At 33.5% G+C, this 22281-nt stretch overlaps 1 protein-coding gene across 1 annotated transcript; it reads right to left on the reverse strand.

Moving 5' to 3' along the window:
- Positions 1-2122: 2122 nt before the first annotated feature.
- Positions 2123-21602, reverse strand: LOC127849994 (cholecystokinin receptor type A-like). The gene is made up of 4 exons (XM_052382728.1): positions 21544-21602; positions 5272-5303; positions 2926-3767; positions 2123-2551 (listed from the first exon to the last, which is right to left on the reverse strand). The coding sequence occupies exons 1-4, from the start codon at positions 21600-21602 to the stop codon at positions 2123-2125; spliced, it is 1362 nt and encodes a 453-aa protein (XP_052238688.1).
- Between the last annotated feature and the right edge of the window lie 679 nt (positions 21603-22281).

A 22281-nucleotide genomic window follows, 5' to 3' on the forward strand; every position in this document is an offset into this window, starting at 1 on the left:
AATGGCTCATATGTATAGTAATATATGCGAACATAATTGTATTTCGAGATCACTTCTAATAACATACAATTGAAACTCATATGATGTTAATAGAAAGATATATAGTGTGACCAATTTTTAGAAGCACATTTTCCCCAAGATTTTAGCATAAAGTAGCGACAAAGATCATATGATGGCGTCTTCTGCGCTTTTATAAGCGAATTATACTTTCATACCACGTGATTAAAATGTTCGACGTGCATTATAACACAGCTGTTCAATTTTACGCACTGAAATTAAAAGCAAAGTCATATCAAAATCTAAAGAAAGTAGTGCGATAATGTAATGCCCGAGAAGAAGATAATATCATCATTTGCTGATGTTTGTATTTAGGCAACTTTTTGACAACGGTGTTGCAAATATAGGAATTTCAAAACGAAATCTTAAGAAACTTAAAAAATATTAACAGTAGAGACATGTGTTTATGATCGGGTCATATTATATTCAAACAAAGTGTATAATTGACAAGTGAATATGTCTATTCAAAATAATGTATATCCGTATTTAAAGTCCGTTGTCATTAGTTGTATGTTGTCTTTTTTGTTAACATTTATTGCTGTTTTCTTGTAATATAATAGTTAACTGTAAACACAAGTTAACACAATACAACGGTACTTAGTTAGTATTTATAACAATAAAATAGTATAACACTGAAACACACACATAAAGCAGTTACACAAACAACATTCATCATATCTTAAATTGTTCTTGCAGCTGGAAATTACTTGCCATTCAGATATTTGCAACTTAATCACATATGTTATACTCTTTTATAAATTGTGTTGCTGTTTGAGCCAAGCATTAAATATCGCTAGTTCAGTTAAAAAATAAAAGTTGTCTTTAACAAATTCTAAACACGAACCGTCCCGGCTGCGTACTATACTTTTTGCTTATAATTATATGCGAGGATATCAATAATTGAGGTTATTTTGAGAAGGAAATTACATACTATGTGTAGGTCTTAATGAGATCCATGTTTGAACTGTTAACAGTCTGCGTAAGTATCAACCATGACATCAATATACCACCTTACAAGTGACCGGCTAAAGATGCTCATCCCCCAGGTAATACTATCAAATGGTCGTGTGCATGTGGTACTTGTACCCAAGCCTCTTGTGAGGTAAAAGGATAACCGCGATAGGACTGTCACACAATCCAAATAAACAAGCTAACCTCAGTATCGTCAAACTAAGTTGCAAATTATACTAACATGTTTTAGCCAAAATATTTCATGGATTGCATCGGAAACATAAGACTTGCCACGCAACCAGAAAGTCCATTTTTTGCAGAAGTATTTGTTGTCTTAAGGGGATAACATTACAAGTCTGTTATAGTGGACATAAAATCCGAAACTTCTTTATGTTTGCAATGTGACATTCGTCAACTACGCCATCGAGTTTTGTTCGAAAATCCTTGAACCAGTTGCACACCTTCTTTTAAAACGTGCAATGACCAATATAATTAAATATATATATATATATATATATATATATATATAAACACGTATTGTCAGGTTATTGACAACAATACAATTGCTTCAGCCCAATGACTTAACGGTATTTGGTGTCGTTCAAGATATAAAACTAAATAAAAAAACATTCGTATGGAAAAGCACACTCATTTTGATTGGAAGAAACGTGCATTGACAATTACAAGATTGTGTACATAATTTATTTTACACAAAAATGCACATCATAATAGCATGTATTTTCTCTGCGAAGCGAGTTGATATGGTTGTTGCGAATAATGTTCATTTGGTTATTTTAAATAACATTTAGAATTCACGTCGATTGACAAGTGCTTAACATTTACACACGGTAAACTTATTATTATTAATGTGTTTTCATATAAACTTGACTTATATCAATTATTATTTTACAAGTTGGCTGTTTTAAAAATAGAGAAAAAGTAAATAAAGCTTGTTAAACGAGATAACGTAAATAAAAAAATCCATGAATAAAAATATTTAAATAAATAAATAAATATATAATTAGCCCCATATTCAATCCGACAATACTATACACAATAACTATATTGATTCAACATGAAAAAGGAGCATTCAAAATATAAAAAATACGTATACTTATCGTACAATAGGCATGCTTTGGCATTTGATAACTTTTCCAAGATCGTCTCTGAACGACTTGTTCATAAATGCGTAAATGAAAGGATTCGTCGTATGGTAGATAAAATACATATAAAAGATGACTTGATTGTAGTCCAGAATGGCTAATCCCATTAACCAGGCTGGCAGAAACGCAATAAGAAACACAATTGTGACAACAAACAGCATTATGGCTGTCCGAATATTTGCCATAAGTGTTTTCTCTTTTATGAACATCGCGCGTGGATTCGATTTCGCTATTTGACGCATAGGCTGCAATTCCGGCAAGCACTCGCCATCGCCGTCTACCGCCTCACCGTTTTCAAGGCTGTTAGAACTCCGATGTTTGTTATGGGGATTAACATGTGTGACTGCCGTAAACTGTGTTTCAACGTTGGAGAATTCAATCTGAAACGGTATGGCAATCTGTTCAATAGTATATGATTAGTTGCTGCTATTCACAGATACATCTTTATATCGCAGTATATTATGTACATGTGAGTATGTTTGTTCTGGTACACGTTCTAAATAAATACTAGTTAAACAGCTGGTTTCATGTTAATAGTAAGCAAAATGTGCATGGAATACCTTAAACAAAAACACAACATTATTGTCTTTTTATTGACTCATTTAAAGATGAAACGTTTAAGTGAGAAAATACCACATATTAAATTTACTCTCACTAAATCGATGTTATTATCACTCTCTCTAATATTAACGAAAACAATTTCTTTGTAACTGCATTTTTCTAAACAACAAAATATGTTTTTATTTTACCCTACCCCAGTTAAAGGATAAAGGCTTGATCGTTTCCTCTTGCTTCGCTTCGCTCTATGCTTATGTATTGACCTATAAATGAGGCCATACAGCACGAACACCACGATGAATGAGAGCAGATACGTCCCCGCGTAGACTCGTTGATATGTGCTAAGGAATCCTGGACCGATGAGAATATCATTTGGCATGCATATGCCGTTATGAATTATGTCTTCTCTTTGGATAATCGTGTAATTTCTGTGTGCGTTATCCTGTTCAAGGTCGATTAACGAGGCGTTGTTTGCGTATACGTTATTTAAGTACGACACATACAAAGTTTCGTTTGCAGAGTGATTGTCAATCGGCATCTGTGTGAAGGATACATTCAGATTGTTGTTCAGTTGGGGAATGTTTACTTTCTGAATTACAGTGCTGTTAAAAACCCCGTAACTATACGTCCCATGTGCAATCGCTGTTATAAGCCCAAAGGCTGAGGCAAGTATCAAGAGACAAACCACAATAACCTTTGCACGGACGATATTTAAAACGTGCCAGAACGGATGACATATACAAAAATATCTGTCAAATGCTATTGCGACCATAATAAAAGCTGCAAAAGGGATATTGCACGTTATGAAGAACATATAAATTCTGCACGCGACGTCATATTTCAATTTGTATTCAAGAAACACAACCGCCTCCGTAAACGGCATAATGAACAAACACGTAAACAAATCGGTTCCGGCAAGACTCATGATGAATATGCCGGCGGTAGATTTTTCCTTCTTGTGCGAGTAAATATAAAGCACAAGCGAATTACCTATTGTTCCAAGTACGGCAAACAGCGACAACATAAACATGACAGTTACTATTGAAGGGTCTTCCATTCTGTGTAACGTTTAGAAAATAAACAAATATGAACTTCAAGCTGATTCTGTATTTTTCAAACGAATCAAATAGCCCAAAACTGTGTCATATTGCGTTGTCGAACACCCTGAAAATAGAAGAAAACGATACGTTTATACATATTTCAGATTACAAGCTGTATAACATTGGACCAGTCGAAACGTCAAATCAATACTTTAGTGTACCAGTTCTGTGTTAGCACATCTATTTGTGAACGAGGCATGCAAAGATTAACTACTTAAGCCTTGGGCAATCAATAAACTAGTGTGGTCATATATCCAAACATTTCCAGCTACTGATCAATGAATCGAATGTTTATTATCAATGTTGCAGCATAACGTATGACTATAATGTGTCACTTTCGTATACATGTTCGTGACTTTATTATTTTATTTTTTTCTCAAAATATGTACATGTATGTATAAAGTTGAGCCATATATAACACATATATGTGTTTGTGTTTTTATTGCCCCCTTCGTAATGTAGTCAGTCTGCACGCTGATTGTACTGAACGTCGCAGTTTTATATTAAGCGACGCTCTCATTTCAAACTGTTGTCCGCAAATTCAATGTATTGATACAAAATAATTATTTTAATTAAGGTTGTTTGGCGCTTTGTATTCAAGAAACACAACCGCCTCCGTAAACGGCATAATGAACAAACACGTAAACAAATCTGTTCCGGCAAGACTCATGATGAATATGCCGGCGGTAGATTTTTCCTTCTAGTGCGAGTGCATTGATGTGCGAAAAACAATATATAACCAATCGATAAACATTTTACAGAACTAAAGGAGCATTATTGGCGTCAACCTTGTTTGTCAATAAAACATGTTACATTAGATGTAACCGCAACGCAGAGTCGATAGCGTCATTATTGTCTGAAAAACATAAACTTCATTTACGGAAATGAATGAACTTCGGAATGTTTTGCCGACAATTTACTAATTAAATGATTGCGCACTAACGTATACGTTATAATTGATATTCCCATCACCAACACATGCGACCCATTATTCGTTTATTCGTTTAATCATGTTCGAGCATTTAAAATACATTCCGTGAAAATAATTCTTGGACGAAGATTATTTTATCGAGTTTACCGGGGAGTTTAAGACATAAACTACTAAATGTGATTGTATGTATATAATCTTATAATCATGGATCATTATTTCATCCAACTGATCAGTTCATTGTGACAATAATGCATTGCATAAATATAATACCAACATAAAATATAGTTTCATATCGTTATTGTTAAAAGAAATACGACAAAAACAGCAATTACTCTATGTTTTCGGACACTTACAAAAAAATATGTTTTTCCGAAACTTAAGATACGAAAACTATTCAAAAAGCACGATTGTCTGAAAATAAAGAGACATACATGTTCTGTGCGTTTGTCAATTTTTATATTGAAATAAAACCAATTAATAAATAAATGCTAGTTATTTTATTGTGATTTACTCTTTTCTTTCTCCTCTTTTAAATAAGAACAACTTCACATCTTTTCAATATCATACCTAAAATGGTACATACAAATGATATTAAAAACAACCAAATTATAATATGGATACGATATCATTTGTTGGGTGAAACCGCTGTAGAGTACCGGAATATATGGTAACCTATTCAATAACGTGATAATCCATGCCCCTTATGGCATTTGTCTGCCAGGCTAATGACCTTAAACCGGTTGTAAAACACCAAGATCGAAAGGTCCCCAGATAATAAAAAAACTGTGCAGAAATCTAGTAAATTGTCATGTGTAATACTTACTTTACAAAATGCCCTAACCAATTCCAATGGACATTAGTAAAATCACACAATTAACTAAAACCCTTTAAACCGTGGTTTTACACATATCCATAAAAAGCACAAAATTAAACGCGAAAGTTATGCGCACATATTCAATATACTAACTGCTTTATGCATATCCAAGCAACAACAATTATTGGCCATGTTTTCTTCTACCGGTTATGTGAGAACTTAGTGGCTTGTACAGCCAACGGAGCGCGTGTGGTATTGAGATTATTGGGCACGGCGTTTTATTCAACTTCCAGCCACGTGATAGGATAGTGGCTTAAATGCAAAGCGAACTATTTCATTGTCATTATTCGACGACGGTTAAGGATTTTAAAACAAGAAACTAGGACAGGCCCACACTATTCCTATTTGTTGTTTGTTTGGGTTGTTTTGCTGATTATGATCTGACTGTATTAATGTTGTTTTTACGCTCGCTTTACTTTTGTGTTACGTCTTGATTGTAAAGCCTTTATAAATGCACAGTTTTAAATGATTTAAATCATTCTTAATACATCAAAGAATACTGTTTGTGTATGTGAAAACATATTTAAATGATTTAAATCATTCTTAATACATCAAAGAATACTGTTTGTGTATGTGAAAAATATTATATTATATATATATATATATATATATATATATATATATATATATATATATATATATATATATATATATATATATATATATATATATATATATATATATATATATCTAAAATCTTATATGCTATAGAATAATTATATATAATGTGATATTTGCTATATAATATTATATTGCTACTCTGTTATACTCTATTTAATGCGATTATATTGTTATGTTCGAATATATTATATTCGATTATTTGTGCGATATTTGTTTCTATTCGATACTATTCCAATCTATTCAATTATATTCACTTTTTATCGATCATATACGATACCTTGCGATACTGTATGCTTCTATTTGAATTTTATGTCTATTAGATTATTTTATAATTTTTTGGATTCTATTTTAATCTATTCGATTTGAATAATTGATATTATATAATATAATATCATGATGTACTACTTTATATAAATCGAATATTTTTTATTCGATTATATTTTATCAGTATTTGAGTATATTATATAATATACAACCCTTTCTTCCATACACATAACATTTATCTGAATAAATGAGCTAGACTTATCTCCTTATTTCGTTTCGGCCGGGTTTTTTCCCACGGAGAAGACGAATATCAATTGTATAATTGTACTTGTATCTTTAAATGATGTTGCCCTTATTGACCTGAGTACACATACTCAAAACGGTCAATGTAATGGGCATTCCTTTAAACAATACATTTCACAGCGCAAATTCGTCAGATTAAATGTAGTTACTGGTAGCAGACTAGCAGATGTTAAAAGGGGGTTTAATGCATGTGCGTAAAGTGTCGTTCCAGATTAGTCGGTGAAGTCCGCACAGGCTAAGCAGGGACAACACTTTCCGCCTAAACTGGATTTTGCTAAGAAGAGACTTTCTTTAAATCCCAAACGTTCACATTTCCCGAATTATGATTGAGATTCGTTCGGAAGTTTATGAAAACATTGCGTGTAAGAAATACCGTAGTATCAACACAACTGGGGAAGGAATGGTGCATTTTATATTCATCCATTAAAGCTGCTACTATTATGTACGTATAGGCAAGTTTATATTCTTAGTAAAAATAAAAATGACTCGTGTGCATTTTACTCATTTACATATGTAAAAGTATGTTGTTTTTGTTGTTGTTTAAACATAAATCATTCGATCGATTTTTAAATCGAATTTGCAGTCAAATTGAATCAGTATGATATATTTTGAGAGAAATAGAGGTTGTTTTTAGCAATTTTCTTTGTAATTTACTTAATTGGTTAACTTAGTACCTTTTTTGATAAAAAATATGCTGAAATAGGCTTCTTGTTCAAGTGCGAATAAAAAATGAACACCACCGGTGACCCATGATTTTTATTTTACTTTTCTATCCACAATAGATGGTTCTAGCTAAATACCAAAAATTATCAAATTCTAGATATAACACAACTTTCATTGCAACATACGTCTTTAAATATGCTATAACTATAGCAATATTTTTATTAAGTTTTTCAATTAAAGTCCTTACTACTTCGAACAATGTTGTACTTTGGTTAAATCCCATGTTTGTAAAATAACGTATACTATTAGGAGAAATACGTTTCGTTAAAAGAACAAAACTTTACTTGTTTTTCAAGATAAAAAGTACCGAGTTTACTAAATCGTATTTTGAAGATGAACAAACGAGTATATTGCGATTCTTTATAAGTAAGAATGGTAGGTATGTTTCACAACGGATATAAAGATTGTTTAAGAGAGTAATTAATAAGAATAGTTTCAACGAACTATGTTTTCAATTATAAACACATAATGGTACATTTATTGAATGCCGTATCATTCGTTTGATGTGCAATTACGAAGCGCTTGGTTCCTTGTATAATTCACAATATATGTTTTGCTAAAAGGCTCACGCTACTGTTTATTTCGTGTTCTAAAATGAACTAAAATATTAGTATCAATAGGTCATTCAACGACATAAATTCTTATAATAATGATCTCCTTTGGGTGATATATAGTCTCTCTTACAATGATGGTAACTTATGTGAAAAATACAAATAATAGTTCACTTGGGTAGATAGTGAATCGCAAGAACAAACAAGAATGAATTTTTAGAAGATAATACCGTAAATTGAATCGTAATACAAAATCGATGGTTTCCGGTTCAAACCAAGCTTGATCCTTTATGTAATTATTATTTACTAAAGATTTGTATTTTGTGGAATAGCACAGTTATTGTAAGTAAAACACACCCGTTTCTAAATTAATGTTTTCTTAAAAAAATAAAATAACACACACACACGGGCCATACATGTACATAATTTCTGGGCAGATGAAACGCCGTTATCATGGATTTTTTAATATATTTTTTTCATAAAATGTTAGGTTGATGCGAATGTTTTCAGAGCGATGTTAAGGCTAGTATCACGTACGAGTCCTTCCACAAGGTTGTTATGTTTGCATTAAAATGTGCCGTCAGATATGGTCATGCACAAAGCCGACTTGTGAGAGCAGAATCCACATGTATATGCTAAATAGCGTAGGCATGCAAAATATAACGGTGGAAAAATCAAATGTATGCATATATACGCGATAATTGTTAATGATCAGTGCACTGCACGGATAGACTGATAGCGTAAATGTATTATAATCAACACTTGAAGATAACTTAACCTGCAATATTAATAGATGAGTCATTAAACTCAGTTAGGTTGTGTATATGTTTTTATTTAAGGGTTGACAAACTGCTTAAATGCGTGTCTGTCCCATATACATCGCTTTCTCGTGAATGGTACCATTTGTTCAGGAAAGATTAAACAACAAACATATTTCATAATACCCATAGATACGTTCACATATCAAATAAAATGTCATTGACAAGTTAATTAGCACGATGAAAATATCAAAAACATAGGTAATAAAATATACTGCAAACATGCTGATACTGTTATAAGTTCAAAGGGATTACAATCACACAAACGGTAATGGCATTTGGTAATATATGTTATTTGGCATGATTGGGCATGCTAGGATAAACCATAGAAACAAATCGATCGTCTAAAATACAAAACATGTCTTTCAAATGCACACAATTTGTATTATTGTGTACAGAAATTGCGAGATGAATTATGCATGATTAAGACTATTGTGATAACTTTAGAATCTCTGCCAAAATATGCAAACGGAAATCAAACAAGTGCATTATGTGCATTAATTTCTTTTAAAGATCACTCGTGTATATGTATATGTTTCTTTGTAGTATCACCATGAATTAGGCATTATACTAAATACTTAAAATGTTATTTAAAATATATTTACCGATCAATGAAGTTGTTTTAATGTATTTCATGTAACGACGCGTTGTTAAATTCTTAAATGCTACAAAATACTTGACAATGACCATATATGAAATACGAATCCCTTGCCAAAGTAAAGCATCATATACATGCCCGGAATTAGTTGCGTTGATTGACCTGCCGTGAAGTTGTGCAGGACTATTCAAAAGTGATGTACTATCATTAGAGTGTTCCATTCCATTGCAAACAATCGTGAATACCCGGGTTAAATATCGGCGATTGTTCTATCATACATGATTTCATAAATATCTTAACGTGATGTGCTGTCATGAACATGTTCCGGATATATGGGCAGTATCGTGTATGTCAGAATCAGTTTGCGAAAACTAAACAAAAACAATATATCGCATCTAAGTTTATAAAAACAAAGTTTATAAAAAATAGCAACGCTGTAACAAATTATGGACACACAACATGCTTTGAACTGTGTTGTTTTAGTAACGGGCATTTGAAATGAGTGTGCAATATTGGAAAATAATCATTGAGATATTACGTGCAATCCATGGTTGCTCTAAAAAGTTAAACCGCCAATCAACAGTAAAACAATATGTATTGGACAACGTGAACAATTATAACACGAATGATTTAAGAAGCTGTTATTGAATGTTTATTATAATTATGCTGTTTAAATACTTTAGGTTAAACTACAATAATGATTATAAAACAATTGGTGATGATTATCCAGTTCATGGTTACTATGATAAGACAACGATTTAAATAAACATAAATTGAAAAAAATAATAATTGAAATGATGATAATGATTGCAGTGATAATAATCACGATGTTGTTAATAATAATGATAGTGATGATGATGATGATATTAGTGTCAAATTGTGTTTTGTAATGTAGCCCTGAAGTATTTAGATAATTGATCACTTCAAACAGATAGAACGGTTTTGCAGAAGATGTTTACAAGAACGAAATTTGTGCTAAATTTCTGGAGTTATATTATTCCTTCACTCAATACATGTACAGCCTAATATCATTTGTTCACTATTAAACAGCAGTTTATGTTAAGCCTTATTATAGCTTGTGTTCCTTGTTTGCATGAAATTTATTTCGACCTGGAAAAAAGTTGTTTCAGGGCCCACTGTTTAGAGCGACGCAGAAAAATTTAATCACACATGCGGATATTAGCTTGTCTGGTTGCCGAACATACACAGTCAGTATTATAACATTAACATAACATTACATAAGTACATATAATTATGCCCGTATTGTATTAAAGCCATACCCATCATATATATTTAAATGACCGTGTCGCTGTAATACAAAGCAAAACTTCATTAACGTATAAGGCAAGGCGGATTCGACTTGAGTCCTAAACAAGTTAAACGAGTTTTGTACGTGATACTCATTTCCCAAAGCCTATGCAACCAATATTGGATGTATATACAAAAATACACTTACATATCGGCATTCAGATGCATTCCAGTCATTTAAGCCCGTGTCCTTATGTCGATCGATTAGTGGGCCTGTTCCAAACCTGTTCCGGACAGTAAATCCCCAATGCGTGTTCAAAATAAATACATGTCGTGGCGGAAATGTTTACTTATCTGCGACAGTGCGTCTCGCATTTCAATTCAACGAATCACTAGTTGAATTCATAACAGTGTAACAAAATAAAACAGATCTGAACTATGAATAAATTTAACGAAAACAGGATCAACAGTATATCTTCTTTGAACAAAGAGCAATTACTACTAAACCCTTAGAAAACATTGATACAGGATCGTCATTTCCTTAAAATGAAGGCAATTTATAACTGAAAAATGCAATTAGTTATCTTAAAACAATATTATGCCTAACCGTTGAAACAGAACAATTAACACAATAGATTAAAAAAAAACTAAACACAATTTTTTAACAATTTTAATATTATAACACGATGAATGATCTTAAGTATTATTGACAGAGAAGACACAATACAAATCAGTAGACACATTAAATTAGTTAAACAAAACATCTGAATAATGATGCTTATTAAGTGTCTACAATCCGGAAAATCCCACTTAAAAGCATGCATGTACATGAACTTACACAGGGCAGTAACATACAAATGCGACTGCGTTGCTTGCGGATATATTGATATACATGTAATTCGATATTTATATATAGGCTTAGGTTGATATATGTGCCATAAACGAAGTTAATCATATGTTGGAATCGTGCAAAATAAACACACACTATGGAAACATTATCTAAGTATGCGTGTTTTCCTATCTCATCAAGTCATGTCTGTCGTATTGATTGTGTCTTTACTTGTACATGGTATATTAGTAGCCAAACAGGTAACTAGCATTCTAAAGCTCAAATACCTGCTCCTGAAATAGACTGTCGGTCATGAAGTTTACTATCATAAACCAACGTAGTTTGACCAGTCGGTGAGCTGCATGCAAGAGTGAAGGATTAATGACCGTTTACAAAGTGATATTTGTTTGTTAATACATATCATGGGCAGGGTTGTTTGACGTAAATTGAGAACAATACATAGTGTATTAGCCTTTCGGCGTGTTGACTCCGAACGAAGCAATAACTATTTAAATATCATCATAGAGCATTGCAGTATGGAACAACATAACACACACAAAAACAAATGTATGTTTATATAAAAAAAAAACATATGTATTTGTTTAATGTTTAGAGCAGTTGTTTATTGTATTATGTTTCAATGTTGTGTGAATGATAAGTAGTTGATTCTTTACACCATGTAACACATTACAGACACGAGTTGGCATAAATACACATATGTCACATTAAACATGCCGTGCTGTGCGAAAATGGGGTTTAATTCAAATGCGTAAATTGTCGTCCTAGATTAGCCTGTGTAGTCCGCAAGGCTAATTAGGGCTGAAACATTTCGCTTTTATGTTATTTTTGTTTTAAAAAGTATTTTCTTAGCAAAAATCTAGATTTTGTTTTCGGAAATTGTCGTCTCTGACTAGCATGTTGGGACTGCACAGGCTAATTTGGATCGACACTTTAAGCACATGTATTAATCGAATTTTTCACTGAGCACGACTCAAATAAGTTAACAGCATTGCGCAGAACGACATAGAATCCATCAACACATGAATGCGACTCGAGTCGTTGTAATGCGACTATGATCGGTATATGTTCAATTGTTTCAATTGTAATAGTGTTTACAATAATCATACTGATACTGTGATAATATATGCTGAAGTAGCTGCGGACTACTCATTTTACAAATATTCGGATATTATTTAAAACTGGGTTTGATTCCATAAGATAAGGAATAACACAAGCAATATACGTTCATTATGGGATAACTCATTTGGGCATTACACAAACAACTCTAATCCACTGAAGGGCAATTTTTGGTCATATTTGTATGATAATATTGCTGTGTGTGTGTACTGCTATAGGAGGTGCTGTGATTTTGTAAAACAAAAACATATATACAAAACAGTGTTACATAGGGTCTTTAGATATGGACGATACGAACGATTTGAGTCGTTAAAATGTTGTTTTTTTATTAGAAAACAAGCAACTGTTCGAAAAACGAATGTTTACCCATTAAAGGATACACTTTAAAAGCTAAAGAGTAAAACGAAAATCTCATTTTATTGTTCACATGCTCGCATGCGAGTTATATGAAACAATATATCGTATCATGGGCATAGTTCATGTCACAACGTAAATGAAGTATGGACATAATGGCAAATATTAAGTGCATATCCAATGCAAACACAATGCGCGGTATAACATTACGAAACGTGATAGGAAATTGGGCATACATATTAACCATGTAAACAATAAAAAAACAGGGTAACGTAAATGTATTGGATATTGAATACTTAAATAGTGCGCCAAGGCAATTATACGATTAAGAGTGTACATATAGGATAGAGGTTTCTTATAACGTCAAATATGGAACGACCATATTAAAAAAATAAATCTGTATATGGAATGAGATAGTTAACAAAAGACGCAAGTGTATTTTAATTTACGTCTTTGATGAGTATTTAATTAATTAATTTATTTGCTAATATACTCTGACAGTTCCTTGTTTAGTGTCAATCTTTGTTAAAGCGTGTTTGTATAAGTTTCATCCTAAGGGAATGCGTATGCAAGTGTACAACCTTTTGGCGTTTTTCATTAATTGTAAAAAAAACATTTATACGACAAAATGAAACGTATTTATTTCTACAAATGCTGGTGTATTCCATTTATCCATTATGGTATTTTAAACTAATAAACATGTTATCACAATGTTGATATTTATTTTTATGATCACTATCGAAGGAAAACATATGCGTTCAATATGTTAAAGCTTATATAAGGCTTAGTTACGCATATTTGCGTTTTAACTAAGATACAGTAGATAACACAGTAATACAATCATATCCCAAACGGAAATACTTTCATATGCATTAAATATTACAAATGGTGCTTACATGTATGTACCTTCACACGTGTCATAACGTGACTAATCCACACTCAAATGCCGTCATATGTAAGACCTAATTAAACCTGTGTGCATAAATAAATTGCCTATCTAAACAATTGGTAGTATGTCTTATAATTAATCTGTATAAAGGACATTTGACATTAACATACGATCATATGAAGCGTAATGATGTATGTTATAGTTCACTAATTGTATAAACTATGTACTATGTTATCATTATAGTTATTAAGGTCGAGTGCCTGAAAATTGTATCGATCAATTAGCTAGCACACGTCGTAGAATGTGAAATACCGTAAGATAAGTAATTTCAATGTTGAGAAGCCATTTTACAATAAAAGATCTGAACAAATATTTGACAATGTTAAATATTCCTGTCGTGTGTAAAATAAAATTAGTTTATGTCGCTCCTAATATATATTGTAGTCTTCAAAAAAACCGAAAACGGTATATGGACTGCGGATTTGTTTTATTCACAATTTAGTAACACGGCTCATAACTGTTCTAAAAAGCCTGCTAGTTGCATGATTCTTCTTTTCATTGCATTTGCATTTCGTATCAAAATATATAGCTTACATCGTGTGAACATTTATTTACCAAAAACGAAAGTTGTAATTTACCCGAAGGTCTGAACCTTTGCTAAATGTATACTAAGGAATTGCTAGCAAATTAGCAAATATATGAACACGAATAATGAGCCCTTCAACATATAAACAAAGCAGCAGCAAACCAGTGTTATCTAACGGAAAGTGTCAGGTTATTTAAGACCAGCTAAGCGTGATATGGTGCCAAGAAAATGATTCGTATAACTGGAAACAATGATAGGCACCAGGTTAACAAACGCTATTTACAGGTGGATCACCATCGCCAATTATGTTTTACCCTGTTTAAGAATTGCAAAACATGATTGAAGGTTTATCTTTAACAATGCTCAAATCTCTTATCTCTTATCTCTTATTTGATCAGGTTTCATCAATAATGATGCTATTTCAAACTAAATGAGATTAAACTTAACTCATTGTAATCGTCTGGTGTCCGCAAATTAATGTATTATACTGACTAATCTTGCAACATCGGTTACAAGAAGGCACTTATATTTCATTATGTTCATGACAAAGATTAATCAATACAAATGTGATACTAGAAACGCGTGCAGCAGCACAACAATTTTGTTCTGAGTTATAATCAACTACTGAATGAGCCACACGGAAAACGCACAAACAAAGAATTAAATCGTGATATATGTGTTGCAATTTAAAAATGAATCCGGTAACCAGACACATTGTTCTATGGCCAGGTTTGCATTATATCACATGGATACATAATACCGCCTTAAAACTCGCTCTCTTCTGTTCGCAACAACAAGCTCCACAACCGATTTCAACTGTATACAAAGACATGTAAATATAATGCGTATAGGAAGGATATTATGTCTTTGATATACAATATTACATATAATAAATTACGAGCTTTACGACCATGAGGCGTTTATTTTAATAAAGAAGCACACGTGCGCATTATACAACATATGAATTTATTAAATGAATGCATATGAATTCAAATATAACAATAACAAACACAAACGAATACAATACGGGTTTTCATGTTGATGACCTCATGTTGGTATAAGTAATGTTAAATGGTGTGCGTTTTTTCCTGAAGTGGATATGCAATGTATCATGGCCCTTGAATAAATTAAAAAAGCTGTAAACAAGAACGCGTCACTCACAATGCACTGTACTATTCATTAATCAATGCATCCACAGCCTCATATACACTTCCTATAATCGTGTGGTAGAATTATTTACATGCATTTGTAAGCATTCAGGTCCAACGTTGAGTTCAAGTCTTTCCAGAAACTGTATGTACCTCTGTATTCAGAATTGAACTGACACACGCATCAGTAAAACTGTTATCTGCCAATGGCATATGATATAAGTGACAAGCCTTTATGTCAGACCATGCTCATGTTTTAAAATTATATGTATATGTTTATATTAGTTAAATTACTTAAGTAAACAAATGCAACGTAAGTTGACAACGAAATACTGCATTACAAGGGATGGACTGAATTAACCGGAAGATGCTTATTGTTTAAAAGATGCATTTACCGATTTTAGTTTTGCGCCGATATTAAAGCATATACTTGCTGAAATGTTGTATTTGTTTTGTCTGGCCCAACAAACAGGAGTATAGAGCATATGCCAATATAGACGACAGACGTATTTACATTAAAACGCGTGGTTCTGTAAAAAAAGCGTGTCAATTATTAACGTGTTTAGTGCATATGAAATGCTTTGTACATGTTTAGTTCGATTTTAACTAATAAAGTTATGCTTAGTGAGCATCAACAATATGGAAACTTAGTTGCATGTTTACATCAAACCATGCCACACGTATAAGTATCATCAATATGATATGTCACCAACTTTGAAATTTCACTACATAATTATGCAAGGCATTTTCAGATATCACCAATTGTGTATATACAAACAGAACAACATGAATAATATCGCAATAGAGAACCAGACGCCGATAGTTTCCGAAGCTAAATACAGCATGGGGTACGATTCATCATCATCATAATTATATTTCCGATTTCCGTAAGTTCCCTTTCGAACAGCATTTTGACTCTTCTAATAGCGTATTATTTCCAGTTTCAGAGCAGTTCATATGATTAAAAACATAACGGCTTCATTAGTCCTTACCTAATCACACCGTTTAGAGTAACGCCAATCTCAAACGCGCTTATATAGTTATTTAAAAACGTTCAGCATTATCGCTTGCGGTTGCCAATCATATAATATAAGACTTTAATCTTAGAGCAAAACTACATTTGATAAGAACGTACTATTAATGGACATGTCCGTATTGAATTTTATTGGATCACCATGGTACATTTATAAATGTCGACATATTACACACACAGAAAATGATCTGCGTTGATGCGAAATTAAAGTATTTCGCATCCTCATTATTACCAACGTTGCCCACAACACAAACAATCGATGTATAGATGAGTAATAGCAATATTTTCAATCACGTTTCTTAAATTGAACAATATAGTGATCACTTTAAGAAATAATACAGTGTATTTTTTAAAGTGTATACATAACTATTGGCATTTGTATGTAAAAGAGTCGATTTGTACCTTTTCCGTCTGTAGATTTTTATGTCCCAATCCTGTTCCGGAAGGTAACTTACCTTTGTACTGAGTAGCTTAAGGAAACACCTTTGCGCAACTATTCACCTACTTGAGATAGTTTGTGGCGCTCAAGATTTCCCATTAAGTGACTAAATAGTTTGATTTAAACAATATAACTCTGTGAAATGAAAGTAAGAACGCTATCAACAAAATACCGTCTTTGCTTAAACATGGGAGAGTACTAACACTTACACGTAAAAGTAACATATGCCAATATATTGTTAAACGGTTTTCCTTACATGGACCTTTTCACGTTTTTGTTAATTGGTTTAAACATATTTATTTCGGAATGTATATACATGTTTAATATACACAGTAATATGTGGATTGACCTGGAAGCTAAACTAAGCTTATTGTAAGTCGTTCGACGAGCATGTAGAAAAACGATGCATTAGGCAAGAAGAATTTCAATTGATACAGATGTTAATGTCGAGTGGTTAAGGTGGAATATACTTGCAGAAAGAGATAGGGAAAGAAGGGAATAGATAGAGAGATGGGAACTGACTAAGTGTAAGAAGAACGAGGTTGGAGCAGGAGTAAGAAGGGAGTTGGGGAGCACATGAAGATTATGAGAGAACTTGGTACCAAAGGCGTCGGCGTCTTATCGAAGCGTTTAGATTTGTCAATAAAGGTATGTACTGCTGCAAAAATATTGCAGTTGGCCTCCAAAGAAAGAAGAGGATTTCCAAAAAGCAATACCTTGGTTGAGGGTATGCAGAAGTGTGATACTGAATTCAAGAGCCGCACTCGAATGGTCGAGTACAATGGACAGTGCACACAATAATGGCTAGCTGTTTCATTCTTCGCCACAGGAGCAAAGAGGTGATTGTATTATGTTTTTACTACGTAGATCTTGTGACAGCACACTGCAGTTTGTGCGTAGTCGCGTTTGCATTATCTGGGATTTACGTTTGCCATAGTAATAGTATTTTGGAATTTTGACCACTGATGATGGAATACCTTTTCGAAATGAGATGATGGAAGTTGCGTTCGAGATTTCAGTTGGAAGGCTATTGTAAGCACGAGTAGTGGATAAGATAAAAGAGTTGTAGTAGAGCTCAGTTCTAGCTCTTGGGGTGTAAAGTGTGTGAGAATTCCTTAAATTATAGCGGTCGTTGGTATTCATGGGTGTACACAAGTCAGAAAGATAAGATGGGTTAGGTTATTATTCATTTTGTAAAAAGTATTGAGTTTATGTTTTGCTCTACGATAACTTAGAGTTTCCCATCCGACTTCTTGTATAAGCTTTTGAATTGAGACTAATTGCGTTGCACCGGTGACTATTCGCGCATCCTAAATTTGGACGCTTTCAAACGTTTCTTGGTCTTGTAATGAGCAGTTCATTATTCGAGTAAAGGACGTATAAATGATAAGTTTATTTTTTCCAATGAGGAACGGTCTTAATTAAATTTTAACTTTTTAATAATGTTTATTCTAGTGTAGGCCTTATTAACAATGTACTCAATATGGGTGCCCCAGTTAAGGTCTTTAGTTAAATTAAGCCCTAGGTGTTTATTTTTTGTGACTTCGCTAATTGGGACGTTATTCATATATACAGGGGGATGTTGAATTATGCTTTTCTTGCGACTTATAATCGTTGACTATGTTTTCTTAGGATTGAAACAGACAAGCCATGTTTTAGCCCATTTGTTGATTCTTTCGAGATCCGAGTTAAGTGTAGCTGTAGCGTGAGCTGGATTGTCGACTACAACATAAAGGCTTTTGTCGTCGGCAAATAACCTGATGTTGTCTTTAATATCTATAACAATATCATTAATAAAGATTAAACAAAGCAGAGGCCCTAAAATAGAGCCCTGTGGTACTCTAGCGTTGATATGAGACAATTGGATTCTGCGGTTTGTAAGGTAAGATTTGTACAAAGATAAAAGACTGCCTCTTATGCCTATATTGTTAAGCTTGAACAATAATCCCTTATGCCATACACGGTCGAATGCTTTGCTAATATCGCAGAATATAGCTCTGACCTCTTTTCCAGAGTCGATAGTCTCGCTAAAGAAGTTATAAAGAAACGTTAGCTGAATTATTGTTGAGTCACCAGGAACGAATCCAGATTGTAACGGGGAAAGAGTATGAAGGGTGTTTAGAAAGTTAAATGTATGTTTGAATACAATTCTTTCAAATACTTTTCCAAGTGTGCTTAGTAGAGAAATAGGACGATAGTTGGCTGGGTTAGATGAGTCTCCTGATTTGATATTGGGGTGACACAAGCTTCTTTCTATGGTTCTGGGAATACAGAGTTGCGTAAAGAAGTATTAAAAACATCACTAAGGGGAACAGAGTGTTCAGTTCAAAGTTCTCTTAGGATGCGATTGTTGACTGAATTTGGGCCAGCAGCTTTGTTTAAGGGTAGGCCTCATAATACTGATTCGATTTCGGTTGGAGTAACCACAAGAGAACTCAGAGATTCGTTGTTCTGATAAGTGTAGTAGCTTAGGTTAGCTGCTTCTGACTCGTCAAGGAGCGTTTCTTCAGTAAAGAAGTAGCCTTTTGTGTGTCGTCTTCAATTATTGAATCTTTATCGATAAGTGAGGGTATAGATGAATTCGCATTAGGTCGAATAAAGATTTTAAAAATGACCATGACCATGATCTAGAATTTGGCGCAGATTGAATCTTTTCAGGCAAATTTTCTTGGTGATTTAGTTTAGCGCGTCTAATTTCGGCAACGATTTTGTTTCGCATAGTTCTGACTTTACCCTAGTCGCGTTCAAAGGGTTGTTTGTTTGGCTTTGCGAAACAACCGTCGTCGACACCGAATCAGAGTTTTTATGTGTAGGTTATCCAGGGTGGTTCAAATGGGCGAATTGTTATTAGCCTGTTTGGAATATGGTTTTTCGCCATAGATATTATGTACTTATTTTTTTTGAATATGTATTAAGGTCGTAATGCTTCTTTGCGTCCCAGTCTGTATTAGCCATTACTTCGCGGAGCGTTTCGTAGTTGCCCTGATCGAAAAGCCATATATGACGCTTAAATGTGCGTTTATGTGCCTTTTTAAAGTTAAGAAGACCATAGATAGGACAGTGATATCTAATATTTGTATCAAGATAGGGGTCTTCAACCCCCGATGAGTGAATAAGATAAGGATCAGAGGTGAGTATAATATCAATTGTTGAAGAGGAACTCTCGGTGTAATTGGTAGGGTTATTAATGGTTTGGTAGAGGCCGCATTGGTTGCATAGCTGTTTGAGTTTGTTGTTAGGGTCATTGTGTCATCATCAAGATGTATAGAGTTTTCTATAGCTGAGTGTATATGTGCCGATGTATCTGGTGGTCTGTAAAATACACCGAATAGGGTACGTTTGGAAAAGGTACTAAGGTCGATCCAGATTGATTCAGTACCATTTATTTCGAGGTCAGTGCGTCTTTTGTAAGATAAATTACTTTTAACGTAGACTAGGACACCACCGTGGCTGTCTCCCGCCCGATCTTTTCTTTCAGGGGAGGTGGAAAATCAGATCTTGTGTTTGGAACGTTTCGTTAATCCATATTTTTGAGGACGACAACATATCAAAATCCTTAAATTCGGTATATTAAATGTCTAATTTGTTTTAGGATACTTTGGACGTTGTAGTACATAAAGGATAAATGGTTACTTACATCAACTGATTGAACAGAAGGGGTAATTGATGTTGAAGCAGACTCTGGGTTCTTTGTGGAAAAAAGGACCGGGATTAGGGCCGATGTCACCACATAATAATAATATAAGTAGGAACATGAAGGCGATAGCAGACCCGAATGAAGAAATCAGGAATTTTAGAAACATGCACGTCAGATTGATATTGTATCGGTGAGTTTCCGAGATTGTGGTCTTTGAATGGGTATACGATGTTAATGGTCTTGCGACCGTGATAGTTTGCAGATGATGTAGGATAGAATACATCTCTACAGAAAAGAGGACCATGGTGAAAAAGAAAGAAATTACAAGACGCCATTTATATTTGAGTCGTATGTTTCTCGTGCAAAAACAACACTTACTAGACATCATATTATTCTTTCGTTGAAGAATTCACTGACGTTAGGCACGAGAAACAACACCGAAACCATCGGCAGTTTTGATAAGTATTCGAAATTGTACCAGACGCAATGAGGTGCTCCAAGAAGCATAGTGTAGGGGGACAGGAACAGAAAACAGGAAAACAGAAGAAAGAAGCGAAGAGGCATGTCTCGATTAAAGTAAAAGTGTGCGGGTATTAGGAATTGGGATGTGTCTAAATTTTGGCATCAAGCGTTCTACTACAAATAAGATACCAAAAGGCCAATTTAGTCGAGTTGGGTTGAGTAGGCATATGAATTATTAGGACCAGTTTTATAAAAGAAGTGCCGTTTACCTTGTGTAATATTTTGGTCCTTTTGATATTGGACCCGTGTCATGGCAGCTCTCTGACATGTAGTTAAAAATAATGTTCCAGATTCGCAAATGTTCGTCGCATTTATGATTGTGTGAGAAAACAGTAATACTGAACATTAACAATGCTCTTAAATATCCATTATATGCATATTTGACGATTTACAAACCTCAAAAGTATTAAGCGTTGCAACGCGAAACCATTGACTAATTTGGAAAGTTATGTTGTTGTCGGTATACCTTGTGACATTACGAGGATTGGTGATATTTATTATAAAATACATCACATATTCTATGAGCAAAGATGGCCGAGTGGTCTTAGCGTTCGACGTTTACTCCAGGTGTCAGTGGTTCGAGCTAAGCTGAGGGTTATTTTGTTTCTTTCTTTAATTGTATTTCTTGTTTTGTACTGGGGCGTTTTAAATTCAATGTTTACATTTTTAATATAAAACATCTAATGACACACTTTATTATCTGCGAAAATCTGTAGAAAGGTCCCTTTTAAGTTCAAGTTATTTGTTACTGAAAAATGCACATTGTAGTGTTTATAAACTGGTATTCGTTACTAACCGTTACAAAGAGACGCATTAACAAACTATATGCAGTGAAAAAAATATTTTTTAACAAACTATTATAGCTCGATGACTGATATTAATTAAGCGGACATAACAAATAAAACATTTCATCAGTTCTACAAATATGTGAATAATTATGCTTATTA

Source organism: Dreissena polymorpha, chromosome 11, assembly GCF_020536995.1.
Source record: "Dreissena polymorpha isolate Duluth1 chromosome 11, UMN_Dpol_1.0, whole genome shotgun sequence".
Classification (NCBI taxonomy): domain Eukaryota; kingdom Metazoa; phylum Mollusca; class Bivalvia; order Myida; family Dreissenidae; genus Dreissena; species Dreissena polymorpha.

Excerpts from the sequence above, each read along its gene's own strand:
- LOC127849994 (XM_052382728.1), bottom strand. The coding sequence starts at position 21,602 with ATGTCAGAGAGCTGCCATGACACGGGTCCAATATCAAAAGGACCAAAA. Across the intron at positions 5,304-21,543 it reads GGACCAAAATATTACACAAG|TTGTTCTTATTTAAAAGAGG; the intron begins GTAAACGGCACT and ends AAAGATGTGAAG. Across the intron at positions 2,552-2,925 it reads GCCTTTATCCTTTAACTGGG|ATTGAATTCTCCAACGTTGA; the intron begins GTAGGGTAAAAT and ends ATACCGTTTCAG.